This window comes from Scyliorhinus torazame, chromosome 2, assembly GCF_047496885.1.
Source record: "Scyliorhinus torazame isolate Kashiwa2021f chromosome 2, sScyTor2.1, whole genome shotgun sequence".
NCBI lineage: Eukaryota > Metazoa > Chordata > Chondrichthyes > Carcharhiniformes > Scyliorhinidae > Scyliorhinus > Scyliorhinus torazame.
In genome coordinates, this window is record NC_092708.1 from 21,004,580 (window position 1) to 21,024,365 (window position 19,786).

At 46.2% G+C, this 19,786-nt stretch overlaps 1 protein-coding gene across 2 annotated transcripts in view; it reads left to right on the forward strand.

Annotated features, from left to right (window-relative positions):
* The first annotated feature begins 1,368 nt into the window (after positions 1 to 1,368).
* nhej1 (nonhomologous end-joining factor 1) overlaps positions 1,369 to 19,786 on the forward strand; it is a 366,800-nt gene continuing 348,382 nt past the window's right edge. Inside the window, exons 1-3 of one of the 2 annotated variants that reach the window (XM_072469332.1) lie at positions 1,369 to 1,533; positions 8,241 to 8,439; positions 14,071 to 14,283. In XM_072469332.1, the coding sequence (XP_072325433.1) occupies positions 1,406 to 1,533; positions 8,241 to 8,439; positions 14,071 to 14,283 (540 nt within the window). In that variant the 5' untranslated portion in view covers positions 1,369 to 1,405. Of the gene's footprint in view, positions 1,534 to 2,008; positions 2,229 to 8,240; positions 8,440 to 14,070; positions 14,284 to 19,786 lie in introns of those variants that run through there. The other variant, XM_072469342.1, reaches the window with a different exon arrangement.

A 19,786-nucleotide genomic window follows, 5' to 3' on the forward strand; every position in this document is an offset into this window, starting at 1 on the left:
TTAACCACTATGCTACCGTGCTGTCCGGTACTAATATTATCTCTAACCTTTGTCTTTTATGTTCCCTTGCAGGTCTGAAGATCTTCAGCCTCTTCTGGACTGATCTGATCTTTTCAAACATCTTCCCTACTGAGTAGTACTACACTCCTTTATGCTTCACCCGATGCCTGTGTCTATGTATTTACATTGTGTATTTATGTATGTCCTATGTTTTCTGTTCATGTATGGAATGATCTGTCTGAACTGTACGCAGAACAATACTTTTTACTGTACCTCTGTACAAGTGACAGTAAACAAATCCAATCCAATCCAAGCTATGGCACAGGTACAGCAGGCAGTAAAGCCAAATGGTATGTTGGTCTTCGTAGCGAGAGGACTGGAGTACAGGAATAGAGATATTTTACAGAAATTGTATCAGGTGTTGGTGAGGCCACACCTGGAATATTGTGTGTAGTTTTGGTGTGCTTACCTGTGGAATGATGTTCTTGCTATCGAGGTGGATGCGTGGGCCATATTGCTGTAACATAGGAGAGAAAATGCTGCAAAATCTCAGCAGATCTGGTAGCATCTGTACGGAGAGAAAAGGGCTAATGTTTCGAGTCCAGATGAGCCTTTGACAAAATTGGAATAATAGAAGAGAAGAGAAAGTAGTCTTGTGGCGGAGTGGGGAGCGTCCCTGCCTCTGGACCTGAAGTGCTGGGTTTGTGTCCCATCCCAGGACTCGAGGGCCAAGGAAGGTGCGTTCATAATGCGGGCAAACAGGTTGAGTGTCCACTAATTCCAACATGCCAATGGCGGGCGGTAGGTGTAGGAGAGGCTCATGGTCAGCCACGCTTGATGTCCCTCAAGCTCGAACAAGCCTCTGATGGCACACTCGTGACCCATCCCAGAAATAATTAGCTATGAAAACAGACAAAAAGACGTCTGCCTTAGTATACCACGAGATGCAGGAAGAGATTCGGAAAAGAGAGAATAGGACCCATTAGGGATGACAAAGGGGACTTGTGCTTGGAGGGAGGAGAGATGGTAGATGGTATTAAACCGGTACATTGATCCTATTGCCATTTTAAGAATTGAAGCACAAATTGGCCGTTGATTTTGATTAAAAAATGCATTTAACCTGCCGGAAGGAAGTTCGAATGGACCTTTTTTGAAAAGTTTCCAAACGCACTCGTGATATTCTGCTTTTATGATGCTATTGTGAAAACTTTATTTCTTAGGATTAAACTTCAGGAGGCTTGCAAAGAAAGACAAGGCTGGAAAGACATTAACTTCAAGCACCCGGTGCAGTAAGAGCAGAACGTTGATCTCTTTGAAACAGGAGAAGTTTTGGATTGAGAGAGAGGGGGAGTGAAAGTGAGCCAGCTGTCTGCTGGCCATTTCCCTGGTGTGAACAGAGTTTCCAATGGGAGGCAAATCCTTTCTCAGGGCGGAACGATCGGGAGGCGCCGCTTGTTGCGGTAAGGACGGAGATCGCGGGCGGACCGGAAGCAGCAACCGGAACCGGAACCCGAAGCGGGTGCGGGAGCCGAGGTTTGTTTGTTTTAAACGAGCGGCTTGAAACTTTAAACGGTTCGGTTTAACTTTCCCTCCGGGTGTTGGGGGCGGGAACCCTCTGATCGTCTTTAAATCGGCTTCCTGCACCCCCCTCCACCGGCAGCCTGGGTCCCTCAGCAACAACCTTCCCCACTCACAACTTCCAGCTCTTATTTCATTCTGGGGGATTTTTTTGCAGCTAAGTCCTGTCCGGGTTTCCCATTCTCAGTCTCACCGCACCGGGTTAAAGTCTAACCGGTTTGTTTCAAATCACAAGCTTCCGGAGCGCGGCTCCTCTGTCATGTGAAGCGGAGGCAAGTTCACAATCGCAGACCGAGCGCAGTGGTTAGCACAGCTGCTTCTCACAGCGCTAGGGACCCGGCTTCGATTCCGGTCTCCGGTGACTGTGCGGAGTCGGCACGTCCTCCCCGTGTCTGCGGGGTTTCCTCCGGGCGCTCCGGTTTCCTCCCACAGTCCAAAGATGTGCAGGTTCAGTCGATTGGCCGCGCTAAATTGCCCTTAGTGTCCAAACAGTAAGGGGGGTTACTGAGTTACAGAGGGATTGGGTAGAGGTGTGGGCTTAAGTAGAGCACTCTTTCCATGGGCGGATGCAGACTTGACGAGCCAAATGGCCTCCTTCTGCACTGCAACTTCTGTGATTCTATGAATGGTTGGAATGTGAGTTTTTCGAGGTAAACAAGTCTTTGCAGGTGCAGTATGACTGGAGTGAGTGATTTAATAATAACAATCTTTAGCACGGTAGCAGAGTGGTTATCACTATTGCTCCAGGGTCCCAGTTTCGATTCCCGGCTTGGGTCACTGTCTGTGCGGAATCTACACATCCTCCCCGTGTGTGCGTGGGTTTCCTCCGGGTGCTCTAGTTTCCTCCCACAGTCCAAAGATGTGCAGGTTAGGTGGATTGACCATGATAAATTGCCCTCAGTGTCCAAAAAGGTTAGGTGGGGATAGGGTGAGGGTGGAGTTGTAGGCTTGGGTGAGATGCTCTTTCCAAGGGCCAGTGCAGACTCGATGGGCTAAATGGCCTCGTTCTGCACTGCATATTCTATGATTCTCTGATTAGTTTCACGAGTAGGCTTACATTAACACTGCAATGAAGTTACTGTGATAAGCCTCTAGTCGCCACATTCCGGTGCCTGTTCGGGTACACTGAGGGAGAATTCAGAATGTCCAGTTCACCTAACGGCACGTCTTTCGGGACTTGTGGGAGGAAACTGGAGCACCCGGAGGAAACCTACGCAGACACGGGAAGAGCGTGCAGACTCCACACAGACAGTGACCCAAGCCGGGAAGCGAACCTGGGACCCTGGAGCTGTGAAGCAACAGTGCTATCCACTGTGCTAGCATGATAATCACAGGCAATGGCGGTGTAAATTCATAGAATCATAGAATTTACAGCGCAGACGGAAGACATTCGGCCCATCGAGTCTGCACCGCCTCTTGGAAAGAGCACCCTACACAAGGTCAACACCTCCACCCTATCCCCATAACCCCATAACCTAGTAACCCCACCCAACACTAAGGGCAATTTTGGACACTAAGGGCAATTTATCATGGCCAATCCACCTAACCTGCACATCTTTGGACTGTGGGAGGAAACCGGAGCACTCGGAGAAAACCCACGCACACACGGGGAGGATGTGCAGACTCCGCACAGACAGTGACCCAAGCCGGAATCAACCCTGGAGCTGTGAAGCAATTGTGCTATCCACAATGCTACCGTGCTGCCCTCAAGCACTGGCACTATGGTTATCCCGGTTGAGGCCGCCCTCATGGATGCGGAACTTCGCTACCAGTTTCTGCTTGGCAATTCTGCGTTGTCATGTAACCCCCACCATACTGCCCGGGATTGCAGAATCCTACAGACTGTTCTGGCTTGAGACAATTTACACCTCGATTACTTGTGATTACCCCTTACTCCACTCACACTACCTGTAAAGACTTGCATTCCAACATTCTTCACATTCCAATCTGTAATTACCTTACATTTCTGTCTGCCTGTATATGCTGTGATTCTGAATCTGCCTCCACTTCGCCTGATGAAGGAGCAGCACTCTGTAAGCTTGTGATTTCAAATAAACCTGTTGGATTTTAGCCTGGTGTTATGAGACTTCATACTGTGCTCATCCCATTCCAGTGCCGGCACCGCCACATCATTTCTCATTTCGCACATCATTGGCTGTTTTGTGATTTAATAGTAATAAGCTTTATTAGTGTCACAAGTAGGCTTACATTAACACTGCGGTGAAGTTGCTGTGAAAATTCCCTAGCCTACGGTACACTGAGTGAGAATTCAGAATGTCCAATTCACGTAACAAACACATCTTTCAGGACTTTTACTTACATGGAACATAGAACATACAGTGCAGAAGCAGGCCATTTGGCCCATCGAGTCTGCATCGACCCACTTAAGCCCTCACTTCCACCCTATCCCCCTGACCCAATAACCCATCTAACCTTTTTGGTCACTAAGGGCAATTTATCATGGCCAATTCACTTAACCCGCATGTCTTTAGACTGTGGGAGGAAACCCACGCAGACATGGGAAGAACGTGCAGACTCCGCACAGTGACCCAAGCCGGGAATCAAACCTGGGACCCTGGCACTGTGAAGGATCACCCTGGGGCAAACCTCAGTTTCAAATGATTCTGCTCTGTCTTCCGTGTCGTTAACAGTTTGATGTTAAGCCTTTGCTTTTGGGGATGTTATCCTATCTTCCCAAGGAAGAATTAACATTTTTTACAGGGTGACCTCAACTAAAGTAAGGACACTTGGATTTGGGTTTATTGTCACGTGTACCGAGGTGCAGTGAAAAGTATTGTTCTGTGTACAGTCCAGACCGATCGTTCCATACATGAAAAAATGCAGGACATACGATAAATACACATTGTAAATACGTGGGGTGCCACAGGGATCGGTGCTGGGACCCCACCAATGATTAGGTTGAGAAAACAAAATGTAACATCTCAAAGTTTGCAGATCATACCAAGTTGGGTGGGAGGGTGAACTGTGACGAGGATGCAGAGATCCGACAGCATGATCTGGACAGGTTAGATCAGTGGGCAAATCAACGGTAGATGTAGTATAATTTGGATAAGTGTGAGGTTATTCACTTTGGGCTGTCAAGGATCAAATTTTACCTCCAGGTTATTCAAAGAAGTTATGGATAGCTTAGGAATTATACAATTTAAATCAACTGCGTACCATCCAGAATCGCAGGGAGCGTTAGAAAGGTGGCATCAGATATTAAAGACAATGTTGAGGGCGTAGTGTCAAGATTATCCAGAAAATTGGGATAAATGAATTCCATTCGTACTGTTTGCAATTAGGGATGCACCTAATGAGTCAACCAAATTTAGTCCTTTTGAACTAATATTTGGTCATGAGGTAAGAGGACCACTTCAATTGATTAAGGAAAAATTGGTGAGTGAGAAATCAGAACTTACATTATTGGATTACGTGTCAAATTTTAGGGAACGATTAAATAGAGCAGGTGAATTGGCTAGACAGCATTTAAAAATGGCACAACATGTGATGAAACAGGTGGCGGACAAGAAATCCAAAGTTCGTAGTTTTGCCAGTGGAGATAAAGTTTTAGTATTGTTACCCGTGATAGGTGAACCCTTAAAAGCAAGGTTTTGTGGACCTTATCAGATTTAACTAAAGTATCTGACTTTAAAGAGAAAAGCCGAGGCGTAGAGAAATGGATAGATCGTGCAGAGACCTTGTCCAAAGAGACTCTCCATCAAGAAGGATTCCAGTTGGAGGAAGAAGAACTAAAATGGACTATATTATTATTAAATGTTTGCGTGTTTTGTTTTGTTAAAAAAAAACGTATATTCGCTGTCCATATTTCTTAAATGAAAGTGAAAAGGTGAAAAATGAAACCATCTTGAAGTTGATGGGGGGGGGGGGGGTTTCTTGGGGGAGGTGTCATGTGAGAGTACCTTTAAGAAATGGGTGTTTATAAAATAGCTGTAGTGGATGTACCTTTAAGAAATGGGTGTTTATCGGATGGCTGCAGTGATGTCAGAGTGTGGGTGGAGCTGGGCTTTCTGTCTGCTTTTGCTTTCACTTTGGGCTGTCTGCTACAGGGTGTATTTTAGTTTTGTTTTGAGAGCTGGATAGCTGCAGGAAAAGCAAGCAGCTCTATAAGGATCTCTGCAAACTAAAGACTGTCTCCAAATCATTTGGGTGATTTCAAAGTGAAAACTGCTCTCAGTAGTGAATTTAAACCGGATCTCTGTCTTTAAAAAGGGTCTTTTGTCTTATGGATGTTGCAAGGAAAGATTAAGGGTTACTTATAGAATATTGTATCTGTGGGAGGATTGGTGTTGATAGTTGTTAAGATGTTTACTGTGGGTTTATAAAGTGTTAACTGGTTTGATAAATAAAAATTGTTTTAATTTAAAAGTACTTTAGCTCTCTGAAGCACCACACTGGCAAAGCAGGCCCGTGTGCTCCCCATAATCACAATCTATTCAAAGTTGTGGGTCGGGTGAACTCCATGATCCAAGTTATGGTCTCAGGGCCGTTCACAGTGGGTGCTGTGAGTCTCGGGGACTCTTCCCAGTGGGTCTCGAGGCCCTTTCCAGTGGGTGCTGTGGGTCTCGGGCAGCGCTGCCCAGTGGGTGCCGTGGGTCTCCAGGCATTTCCCAGTGGGTCTCAAGGCCCTTCCCAGTGGATGCTGTGGGCATCAGGGCTGTTCACAGTGACAGTTGTGCTTCCCAGATAGGGCAACACTCTACCGGCTGGGGGATAGGGTGGAGAACGGAAGGGTTTTGGAGGGAGAGGCACCGTGGCCTCACAGCGCCAGGGACCTGGGTTCAATAATGACCTTGGGTCACTGTCTGTGTAGAGGCTGCACTTTCTCCCCGTGTGTGCGTGGGTTTCCGCTGGGTGGTCGGTTTCCTCCCACATCCAAAAATGTGCAGGTTAGGTAGATTGGCTGTGCTAAATTGTCGCTTAATGTCCAAAGATTTGTAAATTCGGTGGGGTTACGGGAATAGGGCAGGAGAGTAGACCAAGATTAGGCTGCTCTTTTGCAGGGTCGGTGCAGACTCGATGGACTGAATGGCCTCCAGCACTGTAGGAATTCCATATCTATATTCTTTATGTTCCAGAATGTTGCCTTCGAAACCAACTAGCTTCAGCAGCCCTGATTGAGTGGGCAGCACTCTTGCCTCTGAGTCAGAAGGTTGTTGGTTCAAGTCCAGCTCCAGATATTTGAGTACATAACCAATGCTGATACTGAGGGAATGCTGCCTTGCTGGACGTTCCCTCTTTAGGATGAATGGAATCCCTGCCTACCCTCATCCAAAATATTCCATGGTACTATTTTTAAGAAAGAGCAGGGATTTCTACCACGTGTCTCAGCCCATATTTATCCTCAACTACTGAAACAGTTGATCTGGTCATTATCATCCCCACTGTTTGTCGAACCTTACTGTGTTGCTTACAGCAATCATGATGTGGAGATGCCGGCGTTGGGCTGGGGTGGGCACAGTAAGAGGTCTCACAACACCAGGTTAAAGTCCAACAGTTTGTTTGGAATCACCAGCTTTTGGAGCGCAGCTCCTTCCTCAGGTGAGTGTGTGATTCCAAACAAACCTGTTGGATTTTAACCTGCTGTTGTAAGACTTCTTACTGTACTTACAGCAGTGACTGCACTTCAGTAAGTACTTAGTTGACTGCACGGTAGGGCAGCACGGTAGCATTGTGGTTAGCACAATTGCTTCACAGCTCCAGGGTCCCAGGTTCGATTCCTGGCTTGGGTCACTGTCTGTGCGGAGTCTGCACATCCCGTGTGTGCGTGGGTTTCTTCCGGGTGCTCCGGTTTCCTCCCACAGTCCAAAGATGTGCAGGTTTGGATTGGCCATGATAAATTGCCCTTAATGTCCAAAATTGCCCTGAGAGTTAGAACATAGAACATAGAACGATACAGCGCAGTACAGGCCCTTCGGCCCACGATGTTGCACCGAAACAAAAGCCATCTAACCTACACTATGCCATTATCATCCATATGCTTATCCAATAAACTTTTAAATGCCTTCAATGTTGGCGAGTTCACTATTGTTGCAGGTAGGGCATTCCACGGCCTCACTACTCTTTGCGTAAAGAACCTACCTCTGACCTCTGTCCTATATCTATTACCCCTCAGTTTAAAGTTATGTCCCCTCGTGCCAGCCATTTCCATCCGCGGGAGAAGGCTCTCACTGTCCACCCTATCCAACCCCCTGATCATTTTGTATGCCTCTATTAAGTCTCCTCTTAACCTTCTCTCCAACGAAAACAACCTCAAGTCCATCAGCCTTTCCTCATAAGATTTTCCCTCCATACCAGGCAACATCCTGGTAAATCTCCTCTGCACCCGTTCCAAAGCTTCCACGTCCTTCCTATAATGCGGTGACCAGAACTGTACGCAATACTCCAAATGCGGCCTTACCAGAGTTTTGTACAGCTGCAACATGACCTCATGACTCCGGAACTCAACAGTTGGGTGGGGTTACATGGGTAATGGGGATACGGCTTGGGTAGGGTGCTCTTTCTAAGAGCCAGTGCAGACCCGATGGGCCGAATGGCCTTCTGCACTGTAAATTCTATGAAAGACTGTAAAACACTTTGGATTGTGCTGAGGTTGTGAAAGGTGCGATCTAAATGCAAGACTTTCTTTTCTTTGACTCCAGAGACTTCCCTTCAATGGCGGAATTGGAGAAGCTGGCCGGCGATCTCCTCTCTCAGCCGTGGATCTCTGTTCGTATTGGTGACTCTCGTTTCCTGCTGAAGGCCTCTTTCAGCGACGCCACCTACAAGCTGATGCTCTCTGATCTTGACAGTGTCTGGTGGGAGGAGATGAACTCGGATGGTCTCAAACAAAGGGCACAGGTATGCCTTTGGATTCATGTTAGAAACATAGAAAGAGGAGGATGAGTGAAAACCCGCGGCCCGCCCAGTTCGCTTTCTGCCATCCTGGTCGCCACGTACCAAAACGCTAGCCGAGATGCTTGGATAATAATAGAGACTCATCCCTTTGGGCCTGTTCCGCCATTGAACTAATTTGTGACCGAGTTGTATCTTAACTCCATCGGTCCATCTTGGTGTACAATTAAATCCTCGGATTCCGTGACAATGGGGGAGAATTGTTGGAAACGCTCCACGCCTCCTGTTTTGAGCCCTGAATTGTTGCAACGCTAAAAGGAGGCCATTCAGCCCATTGTGTCCAAACCGGCTCTTCGAATGGACAACTCCCCTGCCATGTGCCGTGCCCTCGCCTTCTCCCCATAGCCCTGCACATTCTTCCTTTTCTAATTCCCTTTTGAATGCTTTGGTTAAAGCTGCCCACCACCACACTCTCGGACAGAGCATTCCAGACTTTACCCAGTCGCTGCGCGGAAATTTGATCTAATAGCAATGTGACTAAAAAACAGGTCAAGGATCCACATTCTGATCGCCGATCAGTGTATTTCAGTCAAACTAAATGAGGGAATCAACTACAGCAAAAAGATTATTAATTGCATCACCCACAGAAATGTGACTCTTGTAATAATCATCTTTATTAGTGTTATAATGCTACGTATAGTACAAGTGTAGTAAAGGGTTAACATCAGACACTAAATCAAACACTAGATGGCGTTACTAAGTCATTGTATATAAGGCAGCATCTCCAGGAATTCTGGGAGAACATGTTGAGAAGCTGATAAGAGCAGAGTGAGAATTCATTGTAGAGATTACTGTACTACAGATTCAGTATTAGTTTAGTATCTGTTACTAAGTAAAGTGTGCAAATCTAATGTTTGGTAGTGTAAAATAAATTTGTTTTGATTCAACCTTCTTGTTTTTATATTCTTTGTCAACACTATATATCTGGCTATCTTGGAGGAAAAGGCAAGGAATATTGGATTTTTGTTTATTGTTACGTCTACCGAGGTACAGTGAAAGGTATTTTTCTGCTAGCAGATCACTAAGTGCATGGTACCACGGTTTTACGAGAGTAATTCAGATAGATTATAGATTTTCATAGAATTTACAGTGCAGAAGGAGGCCATTCAGCCCATCGAGGCTGCACCGGCTCTTGGAAAGAGCACCCTACCCAAGCCCACACTTCCACCCTATCCCCATAACCCAGTAACCCCACCCAACACTCAGGGCAATTTTGGACACTAATGGGCAATTTAGCATGGCCAATCCACCTAACCTCCACATCTTTGGACTGTGGGAGGAAACCGGAGCACCCGGAGGAAACACACGCACACACGAGGAGAACATGCAGACTCCACACAGACAGTGACCCAAGCCAGGAATCGAACCTGGGACCCTGGAGCTGTGAAGCAATTGTGCTAACCACTATGCTACCGTGCTGCCCGTTAAATAGATAGATTCCAACAGCAAAAACTAGCACGTGACTCAGACTTTGAAGAACAGACTGCTTCAAGACCTGCTACTTCAAAATACAGAAGAATCCCGAACTCATGGAGAAAGTACAATCTCTACGACAGCTCAGGATATCTGGTAAACTAGATGTAAATTGGAAAGTTTTTATGCAACAGTTTCAGTTATACCTTTCTGCATCTGATTTAGATAATGCCAGTGATAATAGAAAACCAGCATTATTCTTATCAATGGCTGGTCCACAAGCTATTGAACTGTATAACTCCTTTCAATTCTCAACGGAAGAAGATAAAACTAAATATAATGTCACTGAGAAATTTGATCTGCACTGCAGGATTCAAATAAATGAAACATATAAAGATTTATCTTTAAGAAAAGGATATAAAAAGATGGGGAATCTATTGATGACTTCATAACAGATTTAAAACTCAAAGTTCAAACATGTAACTTCTCTATATTATCAGACTCTATGATCTGAGATCAAATCGTTTTTGGGATCATAGATGAAAAGCTCAGAGAACGTTTGTTAAGTCAAAAAGATCTGAAATTAGAAGACGCTATTGAAATTTGTCAAGTGAATGAACTGTCGAAAAGTCAGTACTCTTGAGATTCTGAAAAAAGAAAAGGGCGTGAAAGCGAGCCTCGAGACCGACTGCATTGGAGCTGTGGAGCGGTGCAGAAAAATGCGCATTTCGGCCGGCAGCCATTTACACTTCAATAACATCTTCCATTATACCAGATGACCCAGAAGACGCTCAAGACTTCTACCACTCCACTTACTGGATTGAGAAGACCATAAGACATAGGAGCAGAATTAGGCCACTCGGCCCATCGAGTCTGCTCCGCCATTCAATCATGGCTGATATTTTCTTATCCCCAATCTCCGGCCTTCTCCCCATAATCCCTGATCCCCTTATTAATCAAGAACCTATCTATCTCTGTCTTAAAGATACTCAGTGATTTGGCCTCCATAACCTTCTGCAGCAAAGGGTTCCACAGATTCACCACCCTCTGGCTGAAGAAATTCCTCCTCATCTTTGTTTTAAAGGATTGTCCCTTTAATCTGAGATGGTGTCCTCTGGTTCTAGTTTTTACTACAAGTGGAAACATCCTCTCCACGTCCACTCTATCCAGGCCTCGCAGTATCCTTTAAGTTACAATAAGATCCCCCACATCCTTCTAAACTCCAACAAGTACAGACCTAGAGTCCTCAACCGTTCCTCATACGACAAGCTCTTCATTCCAGGGATCATTCTTCTGAACCTCTTATGGATCCTTTCCAAGGCCAGCACATCCTTCCTTAGATACAGGGCCCAAAACTGCTCACAGGATCGTCCAGAATAAGAAAGAAACCAGACAGACTTAACTTGTGAAGAAACACAAATGAACTGTTTGAATAATTTTTTCTTACTCACTTAACTTAGTGTACATATCAATGTATTCTGTTATACATTTTTTTCTTTAGTCATGTAGAAAAGGAATGTCTTTAAAAAAAAAGGGGGATGTAATGATATTTACAGTACAAGTGTAGTAAAGGGTCAACATCAGACACTATGTGTAAATCAAACACTAGATGGTGTTACTAAGTTATTGTATATAAGGCAGCATCTCTAGGAATTTTGAGAGAACATGATGCGAAGCTGAGAGAACATGATGCGAAGCTGATGCGAGGAGAGTGAAATTTCATTGTAGAGATATAGAACGAGGTCAAGTTATAGTGCAGTTTAATAGAGAGAATATTGATTACTGTTCTACAGATTCAGTATTATTAGTTTTTATCTGTTACTAAGTAAAGTGTGCAAACCTAATCAAGTTTAGTAGTGTAAAATAAATTTGTTTTGATTCAAACTTCTTATTTTTACATTCTTTGTCAACACTAGATGGTGTTACTAAGTTATTGTATATAAGGCAGCATCTCTAGGAATTTTGAGAGAACATGATGCGAAGCTGAGAGAACATGATGCGAAGCTGATGCGAGGAGAGTGAAATTTCATTGTAGAGATATAGAACGAGGTCAAGTTATAGTGCAGTTTAATAGAGAGAATATTGATTACTGGCTACCTTGAAGGACAAGGCTAGGAATATAATAAGTTTTACAAGTAGGCTTACATTAACACTGCAATGAAGTTACTGTGAAAAGCCCCTAGTCGCCACACTCCGGCGTCTGTTCGGTACACTGAGGGAGAATTCAGAATGTCCAAATTACCTAACAGCACGTCTTTCGGGACTTTATGGGAGGAAACCGGAGCACCCGGAGGAAACCCACGCAGACACGGGGAGAACGTGCAGACTCCGCACAGACAGTGACCCAAGCTGGGAATCGAACCTGGGACCCTGGTGCTGTGAAGCAACAATGCTAACCACTGTGCTACTGTGCCACCCTTGTGTATATATATATGGAAAATAATATATAAAACCGTCCCAAAGTTCACATCGCCTCATTGGGAGTGAAACAGCGTAAGGAGGGGCTTTGCACAGTAACTTCATTGCAGTGTTAATATAAGCCTACTTGTGACAATAAAGGTTATTTATTTATTTCATTTTTATTTAAGTTTTTGAAAAGGATAGACCGGGCGGCCCGGTGGCGCAGTGGTTAGCACTGCTGCCTCACGGCGCTGAGAACCCGAGTCAAACCCGGCCCCGGGTCACTGTCTGTGTGGAGATTGCACATTCTCCCCGTGCCTGCGTGGGTTTTACCCCCACAACCCAAAGACGTGCAGAGTAGGTGAATTGACCATGCCAAATTGCCCCATAATTGGAAACAAATAATTGGGTACTCTACTATGGTCATTGTAGTCCACCTTGTAACCAACCTGATTATTGCAAATGAAGACAGACAAAAATGCATTTATGTGGCACTTTTTCTGACCTCGGGCGTCCCAAAACTCATTAAGTACTTTTAAAGTGTAGTTACGTTTATAATGTAGACATCGATGATAATGGAGGTGTTTATAATGTAGACATTGACGATAATGGAGTTGCTGATGAATTACAGCAATCAATCTCTTTTCGGTTTGTCTCCAACATACGGTGCGGAAAACTCCCAATGTTGGAGACCTTTGGGAACCAATGTCCCCTCTTCTTCCTGAGCCACATTCCACTCCCCACTACGGTTGTCAACTGTGATTAACTGTATTCATAGAACAGAACCATCAAATCCCTCCGGTGCAGAAGAAGGTCTGCACCTCCGAAAGAGGCTCATTTCCCCCACCCTACACACGTAACCCCGCCTAACATGCACATCTTTGGACTGTGGGAGGAGACTGGAGGAAACCCATGCCGACACTGGGAGAACCTGAAAACTCCCACACAGACCCTGACCCAAGGCCGGAAATGAACCGGGGTCCCTGGCGCTGTGAGGCAGCAGTGCTAACCACTGTGTCACCGTGCCGCCCTGGAGGTTTCATCATATGACTTTCCCCCCACACTCCAGCCATCCATTAATCAGTTAACACATCCATCCCTGCGACGCGCTGTCTTCCGACACCAATTGGAAAGAGAAATGTTCAAAGGATTTTTGAAAAAGAAATCTTCACTTTTGAAATTGCGACTAAATTGCTGCTATATTTCCTGCGTTACAATGGAGACCACATTCCGCTGGCTGTGAAGCGTGTTGGAAAATCCTGAGGTCATTGATTCATGGAGTTATTGGGATTGGTTAGCACAGCTGGCTGGACGGCTGGTTCGTGATGCACAGCGAGGCCAGCAGCGCGGGTTCAATTCCCGGACCGGCTGAGGTTACCCATGAAGGCCCCCGCCTTCTCAACCTTACTCCTCGCCCGAGGTGTGGTGATCCTGAGGTTAAATCACCACCAGTCAGCTCTCCCCCCTCAAAGGGGAGAGCAGCCTATTGGCCCCTGGGACTGTGGTGACATTCATGGCACAGGTGGAGACAATTTGGCTCATTGAGCCCATGATTTCCCTCGAGTGCCCATCCAGTTTCCTTTCAAAATCACCTTGTCTTCACTCTTCACTTCCACCAGTATTGTAGGCACCCTGTTGCAGGTCATTAGGTGGTATAAGACACGAGGTGAATACAGATTCTTTCTTTATTGTTCTGTTGCTGCCTCTCCTTTTTGCTGCATCTCAGCCTAGCAGATCATCCTCAGTGTGATTCTGTTTCCTCAGGAACTGAACAAGCGGCTGAAGGCCTCGGTGTCCGCATTCTGCCGCCACCTTCGTGAGGCGGTGGGTCCCCTGATGCGAGATGGAGGCGGTGATCACCTGTCCGGCTTTTCTTGCGAGCGAGCTCGGAACCTGCTCCGTATCAGCCTGAGGAGCGAGTTATCTGGCATTCCTTTCTACTGGATCTTCCACTGCACCGAGGCCCCTCTGAGCATGGTAGGTTCTTCGCTCACATTGGACTGCACGTGGCCCCTGCTGCTGATACGACTTGGAATAGAGAGGAGGGTGATCTAACCAGGGTGATGGGCAGAGAAACACTGCCGGTTAGGGCACACTCACAGTACGGTAGCATAGTTGCTTCACAGCTCCAGGGTCCCAGGTTCGATTCCCGGCTTGGGTCACTGTCTGTGCGGAGCCTGCACGTTCTCCCCGTGTCTGCGTGGGTTTCCTCCGGGTGCTCCGGTTTCCTCCCACAGTCCAAAGATGTGCTGAATGGTGGATTGGCCGTGCTAAATTGCCCTTAGTGTCCACAAAGGTTGGGTGGGGTTACAGGGATAGGGTGGAGGGTGTGGGCTTAGGTAGGCTGCTCTTTCCAAGGACCTGTGCAGACTCGATGGGCCGAATAGCCTCCTTCTGCACTGTAAATTCTGTGATTCTCATGTCTGACTTCAGGGATTTTAATTTGTACGATAGAACATTAAGAACAGTCGTGGCCATTCAGCCCTTGTTCTGTTCCCACCATTCTATTAGATCGTGCCTGATCTGTACCTTGCCTGTCTTTGCTCAACGTCCTTAAGTATCCTCACCCAACCAATCTCAGCCTTTAAATGGTCCCTGAGCCAAGGCTGATTGTACTGGCCTACCATTGTTCAAGAGACCAGTGTCCGGGACTTTCTACTTCAGCATTGTCACTTTCATTTATCCCTTTCCACGATGTGAGCATCACCGGTTAGGACAGCATTTATTTCCCATCCCCCATTGTCCTTGCGAAGGTTTGTGCTGAATCTTCTTGAGCTGCTGTGGCCCCTGAGGTGTAGGTGAACCCACAGTGCTGTTGGGGAGGGAGTTTCAGGATTTTGACCCGGCGACAGTGAAGGAACGGCCGATATATTTCCAAGTCGGGGTGGTGTGTGGCTGGGAGGGGAACCTCCAGCTGATGATGTTCCCAGGTATCTGCTGCCCTCCTCCGAGGAGGTAGAGGTTGTGGGTTTGGAAGGTGCTGTTGAAGGAGCCTTAGTGAGCTCCTGCAGTGCATCTTGTTGATGGTACACACGGCTGCCACTGTGCATTGGGAGTGGAGAGAGTGAATGTTGAAGGTGGTACAGGTGTTCGACGGATTTGTGATGAATTTAGTTTCAAATCACCTCTCCAAAGTCCGTGTATGTCTGTAAATGGAGCATCATCAAGCTATTTACCATTGGCTGCAGAATTATTAAAAGGGAAACAAAATGGTAAAATCAAAAGATTGAAAAAGTTAAATTGCTAACTTTATATTAAACTTTTTTTCCATGCTTAAAAAAAGAATTTCTACACGTGTTCTGTAAACTGTTTGTTAAAACATGTTTTGATGCTTCTTCTAAAGAAATATACTTTAGAGATGTGCTTGGTTGCTGTTATGATTCCCCTGGCCATACCTGAAGATCAGGGGAGTTTACCTGGTCCCCGGCCAACATTCATCCCTCCCTCAGTCAACACCGTTAAAATAATTCATTCCATTGCTGTTTGCAAGAGAGGCGATCTGATTCAAAAAGTCATGAATGTTTTGAAAATGAGCATTCTAACCAATGGGTTATGCGTCATTGGGAACAGAACTGTTAAAAGGATAACATGAGGCTATCTGCAACTTATTTCTACATGAATTGTGGGCGTCGCTGACAAGACCCACATTTATTGACCATCCCTAATTTTCCTTTACTGAGTGTGAGTGGAGTCACATCGGGGTCAGACTGAGGAAGGACAGCAAATTTCCTTCCGCAGAGGACATTAGTACATGAAGTGGGTAAGGCCACAATCAGAATTATCATCGTCTTACTGCATCGTATCGCATTCTCGATGGGCCGAATGGCCTGCTCCTAAGAATTAGGAGCGGGACAGGCCATTTGTCACATGGAGAATCCTCCAAGATGCAGTACGATGATGATAATTCTGATTGTGGCCTTAACTCTGCCTGTACCCATCCACAACCCCCCACCCCTCCCCTCACCCCACCCACAATAACCCTTGTCTATCAAAAATCTGTCTAATTCAGCCTTGAATATACTCTGACCCAGCCTCCTGGGGAAGAGAATCCAAACACTAATAGAACATTACAGCGCAGTACAGGCCCTTCGGCCCTCGATGTAGCGCCGACCTGTGAAACCACTCTAAAGCCCATCTACACTATTCCCTTATCGTCCATATGTCTATCCAATGACCATTTGAATGTCCTTAGTGTTGGCGAGTCCACTACTGTTGCAGGCAGGGCATTCCACGCCCTTACTACTCTCTGAGTAAAGATGACCCTGTGAGAGGAAAGAATCCTCCTCATCTCCGTCTTCATTGGGACATCTCTTATTTTGAAACTGTTTCCTGGATTCGCTCATGGGCAGAAGCACCCCCTCAGCATCATCCCTCTCAAATCCCCTCAATCTTCTATATGTTTCAACCAGATCTCCTCTCATTCTTTTTTAAAAAATTGAGGGTACCCTATTAGTTTTTTTCCAATTAAGGGGCAATTTAGCGTGGCCAATCCACCTATCCTGCACATCTTTATAGGTTGTGGGGGTGAGACCCATGCAGACAAGGGGAGAATGTGCAACCTCCACACACAGACTGACCCAGAGCCAGGATCGAACCTAGGCCTGCAGCGCCGTAGGCTGCAGTGCTAACCACTGTGCCACCGCGCCGCCCTGATCTCCCCTCCTTCTAAACTCCTGTGGATACAGACCCAATCTTTCCTCATTAGACTGATTCCTGGATTGAGCTGTTTGCATTATGAACCTTTTGTGAACTGCTTCCAATAAAGAGGCTCAATGGTTTTCATTACCGAGATGAGGACCTTTTTTTTTTGTCTAGATTTATTTAATCAATTGACTTCAAATTCCCCCAGCTGCTGTGGTGGGATTGAAACCCGTATCTCCCGATTAGTGCAAGCTTCTTTTTCAGTCCAGTAACATACCACTGTGCTACTGTCCCTATTCTGAGAGATGTGAGAGGGGCCACACTAACAGAAGGATCTGGAGGCTTTGGAGAGGGTGCAGAGGAGGTTTACCAGGATGTTGCCTGGTCTGGAGGGTGTTAGCTATGCGGAGAGGTTGAATAGACTCGGATTGTTTTCATTAGAACGACGGAGGTTGAGGGGTGACCTGATAGAGGTCTACAAGATTCTGAAGGGCATGGATAGAGTGGATGGGCAGGCACTCTTTCCCAGGGTGGAGGGGTCAGTCACCAGAGGGAATAGGTTTAAGGTCCTTGGGGCCAAGTTTAGAGGAGATGTGCAAGGCAGGTTTTTTACACAGAGAGCGATGAGCGCCTGGAGCGTATTGCCAGGGGAGGTTTTGGAAGCAGATACATTAACGGCATCTTGACAAACACATGGATAGCATGGGTATTGAGGGATAAGCACAGGGCTAAATTGCTGGCTTTGAAAGCAGACCAAGGCAGGCCAGCAGTACGGTTCAATTCCCGTAACAGCCTCCCCGAACAGGCGCCGGAATGTGGCGACTAGGGGCTTTTCACAGTAACGTCATTGAAGCCTACTTGTGACAATAAGCGATTTTAAAGGTAGTGCTGAGGGTTTTGGCCAAGGTTGGTATCATGACCAGTACAGGCTTGGAGGACCGAAGGGCCTGTTCCTGTGCTGTATTCTTTGCTGGGTGCTACGTCAATTCAGTGACTGTCCAGAGAAAAACCAGCAAAAGCTGCTGTGCCATCATCTTCCACTAGGGGGTAGAACAACACTGCTTCAAACATTGACAGTGCTTTGAGACTGAGGTGAACTGGATACCCTGAAGTCTGAAAACAGACAGCGAGTACCCGTTTGCATCTGAATCTTATTTACCTATCTTCTGTAGTTCTTCCTGCTGGTTTTGGCACTGCTTTACAATTGGGTACACAGTGAGGTGAGGGAAGGGTGGAAAAAACAGTGAAGCTGTGATAATATTTTTGATTTGTGATTGTCGGCCAGTGATTGGGAGGAGGGATTGTTTTGTTTTCTTCATTCTTCCATGTGATCACTGGGCTGGGTCAGCATTTATTGCCCATCCCTAATTGCCCTTGAGCTGGTTGCCTTGCTTGTCCATTTCAGAGGGGCAGTTAAGAGACAGCCACATTGCTGTGGGCCTGGAGTCGCGTGTAGGCCAGACCGGGCCAGGGCGGCAGATTTCCTTCCCTGAAGGTGGCATTCGTGAACCAGACGGGGTTTTTTTTTCCAACATCCAACAATGGTTTCATGGTCACCCATTCCTGAAACGAGCTTTCAACTCCAGGTTTGTGAATTGGATTTAAACTCCACCAGCTGCTCTGCTGGGATTTGAACCTGTGTCACCAGAACGTTAGCCTGAGCTGCTGGATTACAAGTCCAGTGGCACAACCTCTGTGCCGTCACCTTCCCCTTGTGACAGGTCTTGGAGCAACCAGTCTATTTTGCAGCAAACGGTGCCTGTGTAATGCGGAAACTGTCTGTTTAAGCAGCGCACTATAGCAGACACTCTGTTTAAATAGCACACTATAGCAGACACTCTGTTTAAGCAGCACACTATAGCAGACAGTCTGTTTAAGCCACGCACTATAGCTGACACTCTGTTTAAGCAGCACACTAGAGCAGACACTCTGTTTAAATAGCACACTATAGCAGACACTCTGTTTAAGCAGCGCACTATAGCAGACACTCTGTTTAAACAGCGCACTATAGCAGACACTCTGTTTAAACAGCGCACTATAACAGACACTCTGTTTAAGCACAACTATAGCAGACACTCTGTTTAAATAGCACACTATAGCAGACACTCTGTTTAAACAGCACACTATAGCAGACAGTCTGTTTAAGCAGCGCACTATAGCAGACACTCTGTTTAAACAGCGCACTATAGCAGACACTCTGTTTAAACAGCGCACTATAGCAGACAGTCTGTTTAAGCAGTGCACTATAGCAGACAGTCTGTTTAAGCAGCGCACTATAGCAGACACTCTGTTTAAACAGCGCACTATAGCAGACAGTCTGTTTAAACAGCGCACTATAGCAGACACTCTGTTTAAATAGCGCACTATAGCAGACACTCTGTTTAAATAGCACACTATAGCAGACACTCTGTTTAAACAGCACACTATAGCAGACACTCTGTTTAAACAGCGCACTATAGCAGACAGTCGGTTTAAGCAGCGCACTGGAGCAGACAGTCTGTTTAAGCAGCGCACTATAGCAGACAGTCTGTTTAAACAGCGCACTATAGCAGACAGTCTGTTTAAGCAGCGCACTATAGCAGACAGTCTGTTTAAGCAGAACACCATAGCAGGCAGTCTGTTTAAGCAGCGCACTGGAGCAGACAGTCTGTTTAAGCAGCGCACTATAGCAGACAGTCTGTTTAAGCAGAACACCATAGCAGGCAGTCTGTTTAAGCACAACTATAGCAGACAGTCTGTTTAAACAGCGCACTATAGCAGACACTCTGTTTAAACAGCGCACTATAGCAGACACTCTGTTTAAACAGCACACTATAGCAGACAGTCGGTTTAAGCAGCG